The 13794-nt window shown below is 41.9% G+C and overlaps 1 protein-coding gene across 4 annotated transcripts in view; it reads right to left on the bottom strand.

Moving 5' to 3' along the window:
• EXOC6 (exocyst complex component 6) overlaps positions 1-13794 on the bottom strand; it is a 266050-nt gene that overhangs the window by 180558 nt on the left and 71698 nt on the right. Inside the window, exon 1 of one of the 4 annotated variants that reach the window (XM_003783703.2) lies at positions 10261-10434. The exons of the other annotated variants lie outside the window; for them this stretch is intronic. Coding sequence (XP_003783751.1) covers positions 10261-10361 — 101 coding nt within the window. The 5' untranslated portion in view covers positions 10362-10434. Of the gene's footprint in view, positions 1-10260; positions 10435-13794 lie in introns of those variants that run through there. 4 annotated transcript variants of the gene reach the window in all.

Genomic DNA, 13794 nt, shown 5'->3' with positions numbered 1-13794 from the left:
AAAAAAAAAAAAAGATTCTGCCACAAAAAGCACCAGATCCGGCTGATTTTCACAGGGAAGTAATTCTGAGAAACTTTTAAAGGTCTTCATCCTTGTCATCTTGGGTTGAGTAGGCTGAGAAAGTGGAGGGGTTGCTCTCAGGGGTGACAGAAAGTGGACCTGTATAACTCAAAGTTTTTGTTCTCTGTTAACACTCTTAAAACCTATTGAGAACTCAGAGGGATACAGGGTTTGTGCCTGCGATCCCAGCACTCTGGGAGGTGGGAGGACTGTTTGAGGCTAAGAGTTCAAGACTAGCCTGGGCAACATAGTGAGACCCTGTCCCTGCAAAAAAGTTAAAAATTAGTCAGTAGGTGGCGCCTGTGGCTCAAAGGAGTAGGGCGGCGGCCCCATATACTGGAGGTGGCAGGTTCAAACCTGGCCTTGGCCAAAAACTCCAAAAAAAAAAAAAGTCAGGTGTGGTAAGCACACACATGAGGTCCCAGCTACTCAGGAGACTGAGGGGCAAGGATCCTTTGAACCTAAGAATTGTGAGGCTACAGTGAGCTCCCATTGCATTCCAGCCTGAGTGACAGAGCAAGACCCTGTCCTTAGCCAAGCACAGGAAAAAATGGATGTCCTAGCTCAGAAGAGAGAGAGAATTCCCTCTTCCTTTGCCTCTTGTTCTGTTGGGGTGCTCAGTGGATCAGATGCCCACCCACATTGGTGATGGAGGATCTTCACTAATTCAAATGCTAATCTCGTCCAGAAAACACCTTCAGGGAAACACTTACAAATGTTTTACTAGCTTAAATGGGCAGCCTTTAGCCCAGGCAATCTGACATAAAATTTCACCATCACAACCCCCTTAGTATTATTTGAAAAGTAGTTTTACCTCACATACCCCCAAGAAAAAGCCAGTGCTCCATGGCAAAGAGTTTGTTTCAGAATAATGAAAGAGCACAATGAAGCATAAGACTTGGAAAATGAGTTGTATTTGCCTTGTTTTATATAATACCTGTCTGAAAACAAGTTATGAAATATGTTAAAAATATAGCAACATTTGCTTAATCTTATTGGGCTTGCTGCCTTGATTTACTGATTAAAACCTCTGCCTACAGTATGAAAGGCTTTTCTTTACCGTCTGGGTAACCTGCCTACATAACAGTGAAATCTATTTTGCCAGATTAATTTTCTGTGTTTCATGTTGATTTTATTATATTTTTGATTAAACAAATAAAAAACTTTCCTCTCATGAAAGAGCTGAGGTTCACTGCAATCAAGTTATCTATGTGTATTTTTTGTTGTTGTTCTTGTTGAGACAGAGTCTCAAGCTGTGGCCCTGGGTAGAGTGCTGTGGCGTCACAGCTCACAGCAACCTCAAACTCTTGGGCTTAAGCAATTCTTTTGCCTCTGCCTCCCAAGTATCTGGAACTACAGGCACCTGCCACAACACCTGGCTATCTTTTTGTTGCACTTGTCATTGTTGTTTAGCTGGCCCAGGCCAGGTTTGAACCCAACAGCCTGGTTTCATGTGGCCAGCACCTTAACCACTGTGCTACGGGTGCCAAGCCTCTATATGTATTTTTTAAGCGCTCCAGTTTCACTTTAAATGGGTATACCAAGTATTGCTTCTCAGGCAACATCTGACAACACTTTTGATTATGTCTTCCAAAATTTGGATCCTATGTGGAGGAAAAAAAATAGCGCTTTCAAGCTATCTTTTACACCTAAAATTTTCTTTAAGGTTTCCCAGAGGAATCTCAGAAAAGCATACTTATTCTTCCTGCTTTCAAAAAGAGAAATGGCTGGGCTCCTGTGGCTCAAGTGGCTAAGGCACCAGCCACATACACCTAAGGTGGCGGGTTCAAATCCAGCCCAGACCCGCCAAACAACAATGACGACTGCAACCAAAAAATAGCCAGGCGTTGTGGCGGGCGCCTGTGGTCCCAGCTACTTGGGAGGCAGAGGCAAGAGACTTGCTTGAACCCAGGAGTTGGAGGTTGCTATGAGCTGTGATGCCACAACACTCTACCCAGGGGCACAGCTTGAGGCTCTGTCTCAAAAAAAAAAAGAAATGCTAGAAATGATTAGATTTATCTGGAAAAGCTGCATGGCAAGCAAGAGTTGTCAAAAGAGACGCTCAAGGTTAAATCTGTATAGGTTAAAAATGTTACTAATACAAACATTTCTAAAATTGTAGTCTTTGTGGAAAGTCCCTGGAGATTTGTCAATGCCCTTACTGGCCATGTTTAAAACTTTTCAGAAGTAGTTATGTATTGAGCCTGATAGAAAATTTTACAGCAATAAATTAACCATAGCTATTAAGTCTCTGTCACCTACAGATAGTTTTGTTTTTATCTGATGCTTACCTAAAATCTGTATTACAGGCCTAGTTGAATTTGTCTCTTACAACAGTTTTAGAGCTTTGTGTACCTCAAACTATTGATATAATCACAAAATAAACTCTTAAACATAAAATTATCATATGACCCAACAAGTCTACTCTTTAAGTATATCCCCTCTAAAATTGAAAACAGATAGTCAAGCAAAAACTTGTACATGAATGGTCAACAGCAAAAGATGCAAACAATTTAAATATTCATCAACTAATGAATGGATAAATAAAATGTGGAATATTTATGTAATGATATTTAGCCATGGGGCCAGGCACAGTGGCTCATCCCTGTAATCCCAGCACTCTGGGAGGCCAAGGCAGGTGGATTGCCTGAGCTCACAGGTTCGAGACTAGCTTCAGCAAAAGCAAGACCTGTCTCTAAAAACAGCCAGAACTGTGGCAGGCACCTGTAGTCCCAGCTACTGTGGAGGCTGAGGCAAAAGAATCGCTTGTGCCCAAGAGTTGGAGGTTGCTGTGAGCTGACAAAGTGAGAAAGTGAGATTCTATCTCAAAAAAAAAGATATTCATCCTTAAAAAGGAAAGAAGTACTGCCTTAAAATACTTAGGATGCTATAACAAAATAATGCATACTGGGTAGCTTATAAACAACAGAAATGTCTATTTCTCTCTCACAGTTCTAAAGACTGGAAAGTGCAAGATGAAGGCAGATTCAGCATCTAGCAAAGGCTGCTTTCTGGTTCACAGGTGGTGCATTCTAGCTGTGCCCTTGCAAAGTAAAAGGAACAAGCTATTTTTCCAGGGTCTCTTTATAAAACCACTAGTCCCATTCACAAGGGCTCTGCCCTCATGACCCAAAGACCTTACCTCCTACTACTAACACACTGGTGACATATGAATTATGTCAAAAGGGCAGAGGGACACAACCTTCAGACCATAACAAGTACTGGTGCATACTACAATATAGATGAATCCCCAGAACATCATGCTAAAGTGAAAGAAGCCAGACACAAGTCACTATTTCATTCTTCCATTTATATGAAATATACAAAATAGGTGAAATCATAGATACGGAAAATTGATTACTGGTTGCCGGAGGCTAGAAGGTGAATAGAGAGTGACAGTTTAATGTGTAGAGGGTTTCTTTTTTTTTTTTTTTTTTTTGAGACAGAGCCTCAAGCTGTCCCCCTGGGTAGAGTGCCATGGCATTACAGCTCACAGTAACCTCCAACTCCTGAGCTCAAGCGAGTCTCCTGCCTCTGCCTCCCAAGTAGCTGGGACCACAGGCGCCCGCCACAACGCCCGGCTATTTTTTGGTTGCAGCCGTCGTTGTTTTTGGCGGGTCCGGGCTGGGGATTCGACCCCGCCACCTTAGGTGTATGTGGCTGGCGCCTTAGCCGGTTGAGCTATAGGCGCCGAGCCGAGGGTTTCTTTTTGTAATGATGAAAATGTTTTAAAACTAGACAGAGGTCATGGCTGCACAACACTGTCAATATACTTAATGTCACTGAACTGCGTGATTTGAAATGGCTTATTTTTCATAAGGTTGATTTTTATCTCTTTTTTTAAAAAAATAAAACAAGAATAAGCTTTGAGGAAGATCATTTCTCATTCCTTTACAGAGCAGTGTAAGGAAATCCACAAACCTCCTCCCCAATGAAACAATCATAACTAGTGAAAACTACTTTAAAAAACACCATTTGAAATCTCTAAAAATTATCCTAAGAGCATGCTGCAAATGAAGAAACATTCAAGAAAATCTAAGCACTTGATAAGAACAGTAAGAGTTTGAGGGCCTTGAGCAATGACCCACACCTTCCTTTCCCCAACTCCCATTCAGCCTGATAGAAACAACACCCCAGGTGGGTGTAGCTAAGACAGGGCTCCCTCTCTCCCTAGGTTTCAGTCAAGGGTCAAAGAAAGGGCAGGCATTCAGCATTTTGTACCCCTATCCCAACCCCTTTCATCCACCAAGCCCTAATGAGGATGTCATAGAACAGAGACACTAGCACAGACACAACCACCATGAATACTGGGGACCCAATTCCCCTCATGTCTGCTCACTCATAGGACAGAGGCTCCACACGGTGAAAGGCAAGCTAAGACCCCAGATTAATGCAAGGGTGTCACTCCAAGAGAAGGAAGCTACTGTCTAAGCTCCCAGATCTGGACCAGTGGCTCAACAATTAGATCCAGGAAGAGAGGCAGCAGACAAAGACAAAGAGCTCTAAAGCTCTCCCCAAAGAAAATGACTTTATTTAGAACAGAGTACTGGGAAGTTCAAAAGTAAGAGTGCTCTGGAAAACAATGAAGATTTTGGTAGTAAGCAACTGAGAGGAGGTTGGTAGCTCCACAGAAAGCAAAAAGATAAACTGTAAGTCAGCAAGTTTACCCAAGAAAGCCAGGAAAAGAAAAGGTGAAGAGCCTTTGTGTGGTCAGAATAAACCTCAGAGACCAGCATCAGAAACTTAGTACACTTGGATAGATATTTGTTCACCCATATTCATAGCAGCATTATTCACAAAAACCAAAAAGTAGAAGCAACAAATGTCTTCTGATGAATGAAACAAAATGTAGTATGTACATACAGTAAGTTATCATTATCCCCAAAAAGGAAGACAAGCATGACCCGTGCCACAGTGTGGCTAAACACTGAGGAAATTGTGCTAAGTGAAATACGTCCATCACAAAAAGATAAGTATATGATTCCACTTTTATGATGTATGCAAAGTACTCACATTAACACAGACAGAAAGTAGAATGGTGGTTGCCATGGGCTGGTGAAAGAGAGGAATGTGGAATTAGTGTAGAGTGGATATAAAAGATTTTCAGTTTGAGAAGATAAAAAGGCTCTGGAGGGTGGTGATGGCCGCAGAACAAAATAAATGTACTTAATGCCACAGAACTTTACACTTACAAATTACTAAAATGGTAAATCTTATGAATACTTTACAATTTCAAAAATAAAATACGTGAACTGACTCCTCTCAGGCAAGGAGACCCCAGAAACACCTGAAAACCTGAGTTCCCAACCACAAGGGGATAGGAGAGATAAAGTAGAACTACATTCGTATTATTTCCCTTCATAAATTCCCATGGCACCACTTATGCCTTGTTGAATTTGACCACGTACTCAGTATAAACTCCTAGACCCTTTTGTTCATTGAAGCACGCATGCCTAGCTTCTGGCTGGGGCTCTGCTTCCCAACCTGTTGGAATGGCCACCCAGCAGGTTGCTACCCTCTGAGAAGTAAAACTCCTTTTTCCAAAGTATGAACCTTGTTGTTATTATTTTTATTTTAGTTAACAAATAAAAAACCAAGATTGGGAAGGTTAGGGGATTTAATCCACTGAAAAAATTATTAAGCCAAGAATAAATGCAAAACAGATAAATGAAAAAGTTATGTTACTTATTCCTTTGACATTCATTAAACACACTGTGGTTGAATGTGTTCTAGCTTCTGGGTCCACAGGGGAACCTTTTACCTAGTGGTGAACTCATCTCCCACTGCTAAGGACTCAAAGCTACACCTTGTCTACAGACCTACAGGTGAAAGGCACCCCGCACAGTGTTGCCAGGGAGGTTATACCCCCCAATACACATGCACACTTCTGTCTCTCTCTCTCCCTCTCTCTCATGCACACCTACACTGAGAACAGCTTATAGCCAAGGAAAGACTGTTGTATCTCTCTCTCTCTCCCTCTCTCTCTCATGCACACCTACACTGAGAACAGCTTTATAGCCAAGGAAAGACTGTTGTAGGTGGAGGCAAAATGTCAACTATAGATTTTTCATACATGCCCTTTTTCAAGCTGAGAAATTTCTATTCCTAGTTTCTGAGGGTTTTAAAACAGAAATGAATGTTAGATTTTGTCCAGGCTTTCTCTGCATCTATTGAGATGATCATACAATTTTTCTATTTTAGTTTAATATGGTAAACAAAGTTACATTGATTTTCAAATGTTAAGCCAGCATGCTTTCTTGAAATCCCACTTGATGATGTACCATTCTTTATACACAGATATTGGAATATATAGAGAGATTTAATTCATTAAAATGTGTTTAAAGTATTTAAACTTACATTTATGAGCAATATTAGTCTACATTTTCCTTTTCTAGCAATGTCTTTAATTTTGGTATCAGGTTAGTGTTGACTTCAAAAGTGTTGGGAAATATTCCCTCCTCTTCAATTTCCCAAAAGAGTTTTTGTAGAGTTGCCATTAGTTCTTCTTTAAATGTTGTAAAATTCATCAGTAAAGCTATCTCGGCCTAGAGCTTCCTTTTAGTGGAGGTTTCTAACAACAGGTTCCATTTCTTGAATCAATACACAAACTACTCAATTAACCTATTTCTTCTTAGGTAAGCTTTGATAGTTTTTTTCAACAAATTTGTCTATTTCTGCTAAGTTGCCAAATGTACCAGCATGAAGTTGTTCATAGTATTTTTTTTTTTTTTGAGATAAAGTCTCACTCTGTTGTCCCTGGGTAGAGTGCAATGGTACCATAGCTCACGGCCTTAAACTCCTGGGCTTAAGTGGTCCTCTTGCCTCAGCCTCCCTGAGTAGCTGAGATTATAGTTGCCTGCCACCATGGACCAGCTAATTTTTTTTATTTTTAGTAGAGACAAGGTCTCACCCTTGCTCATTCTGGTCTCAAATTCCTCAAGCAATTCACCAGCCTGGGCCTTCCAGAGGGCTGGGATTACAGGTGTGAGCCACCTGGCCAGGCCCATAGTACTTTTTTTTCTTTCTTTCTTTCTTTTTAATCTTTTTTAACATCTGTAGAATCTGTAGTCACCTTCCCTCTCTTATTCCTGTTATTCGTAGTTTGTACCCTCCCTTTGATAAAGAGGTTTATCAAAACTCTTTGATAAAGAGTTTTATCAATTTTACTGACTCCTCAAAAAACCAATCTGTGGTCTCACTGATTTTCTGTTTTTCTATTTTCTATTTCATTGAATGTCATTCTGATCTTCATTCCTCCTTTATTCCACTCTTCTCAGTTTCATTCACTCTTCCATTTCTAGTTTAAGTTAGAAGCTAAATAGCTAATCTTTTTAATAGATGTATTGGCTCGGCGCCTGTGGCTCAAGCGGCTAAGGCGCCAGCCACATACACCTAAGGTGGTGGGTTCAAATCCCCAGCCTGGGCCCACCAAACAACAATGATGGCTGCAACCAACAAATGGCCAGGCGTTGTGGTGGGCGCCTGTAGTCCCAGCTACTTGGGAGGCTGAGGCAGGAGACTCACTTGAGCCCAGGAGTTGGAGGTTGCTGTGAGCATGATGCCATGGGACTCTACCCAGCGGGATAGCTTGAGGCTCCGTCTCAAAAAAAAAAAAAAAAAAAAAAATAGATGTATTTAGTGGTACAAATTCCTAAGTATTTCTTTAGCTGTATCTCACAAACAATATGTGTGTTTTCAATTTATTCAGTTCAAAATATTTCCTAATTTCCTCTTTTTTTTTTTTTTTTTAATGGTAACTATGTACATTAATGCACTTCTGGGGTACAGTGTGGGGTTTTCACATACAATCTGAAATACTTCCATCAAACTGGTCAACACAGCCTTCATGTCATTTCCTCAGTTACTGCTTTAAAACGTTCACATTCTACTCTTAGAAAGATTCACCTGTACTAATTTCCTCTTTCGATTTCTTCTTTGACCTATGAGTTAATATTTCCAATACCAAATATTTGGGAATTTTCCAGATAGTGTTTTATTACTGATTTCTAATCTAATTCCAGTATAATCAAAGAACCATATTATACACTAGGCCCTGTAGAAAGTATATTATATCCTTCCCAGGAAAAGGTCAGACTGAAAAATGCCACTTGGAAAAATAATATAAATAAAATAGTAAGTTTATGGGTCAGCTAAAAGATAATTAGGAATTAACAAAAATTAATACTAAAATGTTTATCAACGAACTGATGTACTGGGATTTGTTTCAAAATAATCCAAGATGAGGGAAACTAGATTGGGGAAAAGAGCAAAAAAGTTAGGCCAGAGATTGAACTCAAGCTAGATGATGGTTCACAGCTGTTCTTTACACTATTTTACTTTCATAAATGTTTAAATTTTTCCATAATAAAGGGTCTTTAAAAATGTAATACTAACAATTCACTCAGTGAAACCTAAAAAAAAATTCCGGAAAAAATAGTAGCTTAAAACGTGTCAAAAGAAAAGAATACTAACAGTGCCTTCTCTGTATGTATAAAAAGAGTCTGCTTGTAAATGAAGCATGAACAGTGTATATATAGGATAAGTATGAGTCACTAGAGATTGCTAAAAAAAGTGGGTCCCAACAAAGTGAGTAGTTGACAGTTTCCCAGCAAAAGAACACAGAATAACATCATGAATACATACATTCTATTTGTGAGTATCCTGAAAGTCTCTAGATATATTTTGAAATTTTCTTCTTAATTTCATCTTTTTTCACGGATACTGCCTAGTACATTTTCCCAAGATGAAGCACCTCCTTCATAAATACTATTTTCTAAAATGGAATACTCTATCAATATACCATTTTCAAGATGCAGTGTGGAAAACAAAGCTTCCTTTCGATCTGATTTCTACTTTCATTACCAAACATATAAAGTTTTATTCAAAGAATTATGTTGGAAAATTAAGGAAATGCGCTAATTATGCATTACAGCAGAAGCTTTGTGTGACAAAAATTCATAACTTGCCTGCCACATGCTTGCTGTTAAGGATATGGCAGCAAACAAATAGGCACAGTCCCCCCAGTGTTCTGAGCTTTCTGGGCATCTAAACACCCACTCCCCATTCTACAAATAAGGAAACTGAGATCTAGCAAGGTTAAATGATGTTTGCCTCTCACTGCACACTTTCATCAGTGGCAAGACCAGGGCAAAACAAGATTCCAGGCCTCCTGACTCTCAGGGCAAGGTGGATTTACACAACTTGAACTGGCTTCACTTTGCACTACATCCACAGGTCCACAAACCATGCAGGTTCCATTTCGAGGAAGTGCACCCTGAAGAAATACGAATGTTAAAGCACAGTCTCAAGTTCCCCATGCGAATCACAATTTATCATTATCATCACCGCAAATATGAAAACTTATGTTTAAAAGGAACTTCTTATTGAACAAAGTGCCTAACTTCAGGCTCAGTACAGAGCCTGGCCAATATTCTATGAGGACCCCAGATCTGGCATAAAATATTAATTACCCAGTATTATTCTTAAAGAGAATGGATAGAGATCCGTTCTAAAATAAATAGAAAAATGAATGCAAAATTAATGAAATGTTTGTAAATAAGTAAAAGCCTTCCTAGCTCCAGAGAGGCTTAACCGGGAGCGCACGGTCACACCGGTGCGTTCCGCGCAGCAGCTCCTCCCCTCCAGCCCACGCTCCCTCCTCGCCCACTCGGGCCGCACGCGGGGGCACCGCGCCGGCGTCTCCCGCTCAATTTCAATTCTCCCACGCCCACGGCAGCCCAGCGCGCCAGGGCTTCCCCTTGCGCTCCACTTAGCGCTTCGGTCACGCCGCGTGCCTCCAGTTAACCTTCGCCCCTCGCACGCCGCCCAAGCACCCCTCAGCCCCGCCGCGGACACAACCGGACAGGCCTAAGGCGTGTCCTCCGGCTCGGGGACCGATGCTGGGCGGCAAACGCGGGGCCGCGCCCCAGCTCCGGGGGTCAGAGACGCCGCGGCGGCCACACCCACCAGCTGCGCGGTGACAGCTCCCGAGGCTGAGGCGGGCCAAACCAACAAGTGCGGCTTCCCTCCTGCCCCGCCCGGGCCCCGGTCCAGGTCCCGCCACCCGACCGCGCCTTCGCCCGCCCCCGCGCGCACCACCTGTCGGGCCGCTCCGCGCGCGGCCGGCGGCGGACGCCCCGCCCGGCGCCTGAGGAGCGGCCAGTAAGAGCGGCCTGAAATCCCTAGGGATGACAGCTTTACCGGAGGGTGGGCCCCACGCAGGCGGTGTCGGTGCTCTCTATCTCCTGCAAGATCCGCTCGTGCTCCGGTACCGTGCCCAGACCCTCGCTGCTCTCCGCCATCTTGGCTGGAAGCTGAGGAGCCGGCGAGGCGCGTCGCCGCGAGGCCGTCGGCGGCGAGCCGCAGGTGGCGCGAGCGCGAAGGGGCGGGGTGGGGCGGGGTTCGAGGGACGACGGCGCGGGGACGCGCGGAACGCTAGGGCGGAGGCTCGCGGGCCGGCGGCTTGGTCCCTGCACCTGCCGGAGGCCAAGGTGCTTCAGGCGTTGGCTGGGAACCGAAGGGCCTCCTCTCTTCCACAACTTGCCCCCACTTGTCTAGTAACTGGCCTTGGCTTTAGCATATAGTCTTGTATTCTGTGTCCCAGACCCTCTGCTATAAGCTGGGGATACCGTAGTAATGCGGAAGGTGAACAAATAACCACCCTTACTCTGTAATAAAAGCGACGAGAACGTTTAACAAGGGGGCTGATATTCGTACATTTCGGGGGGTGAAATGTTAAGAAAAGGAAAACTATGTGCTACTAGGATTTATTTTAGGAACGAACAAGATCCCAGATAACCATGACAACCATTCTAAGTGGAGTCATGTCCCTGCCCGCTGGGAAGTTCACAGAGGCCAGACAACCTGGAAATAAATTATAGGCGCCATTAAAATTAAATGACAAGAAGTGAAAACATTTGATGGCAACAAAAGAAGCCTAAGGTAATGTAGGATTTCATGCCAAAGGTCTTCACCCTAAATGTTTCAATAGCTGGACTGGAGTGAGATGAGATGTCTTGAGAGGGGGGTGGCCAGCGGAGAAGTGGGAAAGAGAAAGGGTGGCTTGGACCAAGGTATCAGAGTAGAAAAGAGTCCTGCTTAATGACATGTTTGTGGGACTCTGAGTAAACCAGTTTGTCATGATCAAAGCAGCAGCTGGGGAAGATTAATTAGAAACAGAGTACAAATCCAGCCTGAGGGATAACTATTTTCTGGTCTCCATTAACCTCAGGCTTTGAGCTTCTCTTTGAGTCAACCAACCTCTTTACTAGCCAGCTGTGTAACTCATCCCCTTCAGTGAGCTTTTACTAGAATCCTACCTCCTTTCTCTTCCTCACAAAATCCTGGAAGGTGATATCACATAGTAGTCAAAAGCATGACTTTTTTAAATCTAAAGTTAGATTCTGAAAACATCAATTCTTAGATTAATGTCACTTCACAGCCATGTGACACTGAGCAAGAACCTAATCTCTTCGAGTGTCAGTTTCCCCATCTGTAAATGACAACAGTACAGGTTGTTGCAAAGGTCTCCATAAATAAGAAAAATTAACACTCTTATTTTATATTGATATATCAAACAGAAATATTTTGTAAAATTTTGTAATGAATATTTTGTAAATAAAGGTACATTTAGCTACCATTTCCCATTTTCCCTATGTATGTATGTGTGGCAACCGTTAGGACACCATGTAGTGTCTACCTTGTATTGCTGTCCCATGTTGTTTTAATTTTCTATTCTTGCTTTAACAAATTATCACACATTTGGTAGCTTAGAACAACTCAAATGTATTATCTTACAGTTCTGTATGTGAGAAGTCTGCCATAGATTTCACTGGGCTAAAATCAAGGCATCGGCACGACTATATTCCTTTCCAGAGACTCTCAGGGAGAATTTGTTCCCTTGCCTTTTCCATCTTTCTAGAGGCCACCCCCATTCCTTGGCTTGTGGCCTCCTTCCTCCCTCTTCAAAATTACTCTTTCTAACCATTCTTATGTAGTCACATCTTCCTCTGACTCCAATCTAGGCTGTAAAAGATTTCTGCTTTTAAGGACTTATGTGATTAGATTGGACCCAAAAGTTTAATCCAGGATCATCTTCTAATTCATGGTCCTTAACCTTACTTACATCTGCGACATCCTCTTTGTCATGTAACACTGACACAGGTTGCAAGGACTAGAATGTGAACATCTTTGAGGGGTCTTTATTCTGCCTGCCATACTTAGTAAGGGCCTATAAACATTACTAATGCCCTCCTTCTTCATCTGGAATCTCTATCATTCTTGGAAAACTTAACTCAAAATTTATTTTCTTCATAAAGATTCCCTTAACTAATTACAACCTTCTGTAGGGACTATAGGTTTAATTTAATACATTTACTCACTCCCCTGATAGTTTGCATTCATTTGATTGGTGTCTTTTCATACATTTGTGGATTTTGTTTGTTTTGCACACTTGGTCCCCATGAAACCTCAGTGTATACTTCCTTGGAAGACCAAGGAAACGCTCATTCCACCACAAAACCCATTACAAGCCAGTGTGAAGTCATCATAACCTCACCAGTGTTTCCTGCCTTGATGGTCCGTGAGAATCCAGACCTCCTCTGATTAATCCCATTTCTTTGTGCTTCATGAATGTGCAGGTACAGAAAAATCTCTTCCCCAATCTGCCAGCTCTGTCACACCGTGTTAAGGTTCTTGGGTTCAGATGATTTTCTTTTTAATTTTGCGGTTTCCTCTAGTTCCTCATAGAATTCTACATAAACCTGAGAGAAAGCTAAAGGGGTTTTGAAACCAAACAGTGCTGAAGCTCTGAAGCTATTAGAAAGAGTTCAGGATGAGTTAGAAAGGAGTATTACAAATAGTTCTGAGCAGAAGGTAAGAGTTTGATTAATCTGTGATTGGTAACAATATCAAACTAGAGGTGGCACCCATGCTCAGTGGGTAGGGTGCCAGCCACATGCACTGGGGCTGGCTGGTTTGAGCCTGGCCCAGGCCAGCTAAACAACAATGATAACTGTAACAAACAAATAACTGGGTATTGTGGTGGGTGCCTGTAGTCCCAGCTAATAGGGAGGCTGAGGCAGGAGAATTGCTTGAGGCCAGGAGTCTGAGGTTGCTGTGAACTGTGATGCCATGGCACTCTACCAACGGCAACATAGTGAGACTATCTAAAAAAAAAAAAAAAAATTAAAATTAAATTAGACAAACTTAGTTTCTTCAAACTTGATCTTTTTATGTTGAAATTAAACATAATGTCTTATAATGTGGTTATATTTGATTGCCTTTATAGAAACCTATAGCACTAACAGGTTACCTGAAATTTCCTGATACTGGATTTTATCAAGAAACAATATTCTCCTAGGCAAGAAACAATATTAATGGCCTTTTATCAAAGATTATAAACTTCACTTTTCCCTCCAGTTCTTTCCAAGTGTATTCTTGGATTAAATCTTGTTGTACAGAGATTTGGCCCTTCATCCAGTTGTTTTTCACAGAGTAGTAAAAAACTGAACTTTTTCCTTGGCTGACTGCCTCATCAATTATTGAGACACTACCTCCTGGTGTTAGCACACCATAATTGCAGGTTCAGCTCTTGAGAGAGGAAAATAGATCTTTTGAAAATTAAACCTTAAGCCAAAACATTAAAAATGAAGACATATTTTAGTCCCTCTACAAAGAGAACAAAAAGCTAATTTTCTCTACAGGAAGAGGAAGACTATCTTCGCTCAGTTGATG

The sequence above is a fragment of the Otolemur garnettii genome, unplaced genomic scaffold, assembly GCF_000181295.1.
Source record: "Otolemur garnettii isolate 467f Iridium unplaced genomic scaffold, OtoGar3 scaffold00008, whole genome shotgun sequence".
NCBI classification, from domain to species: Eukaryota; Metazoa; Chordata; class Mammalia; order Primates; family Galagidae; genus Otolemur; species Otolemur garnettii.
The sequence above is the reverse complement of the archived record's forward strand: the minus strand, read 5'-3'. Positions and strand labels throughout refer to the sequence as shown.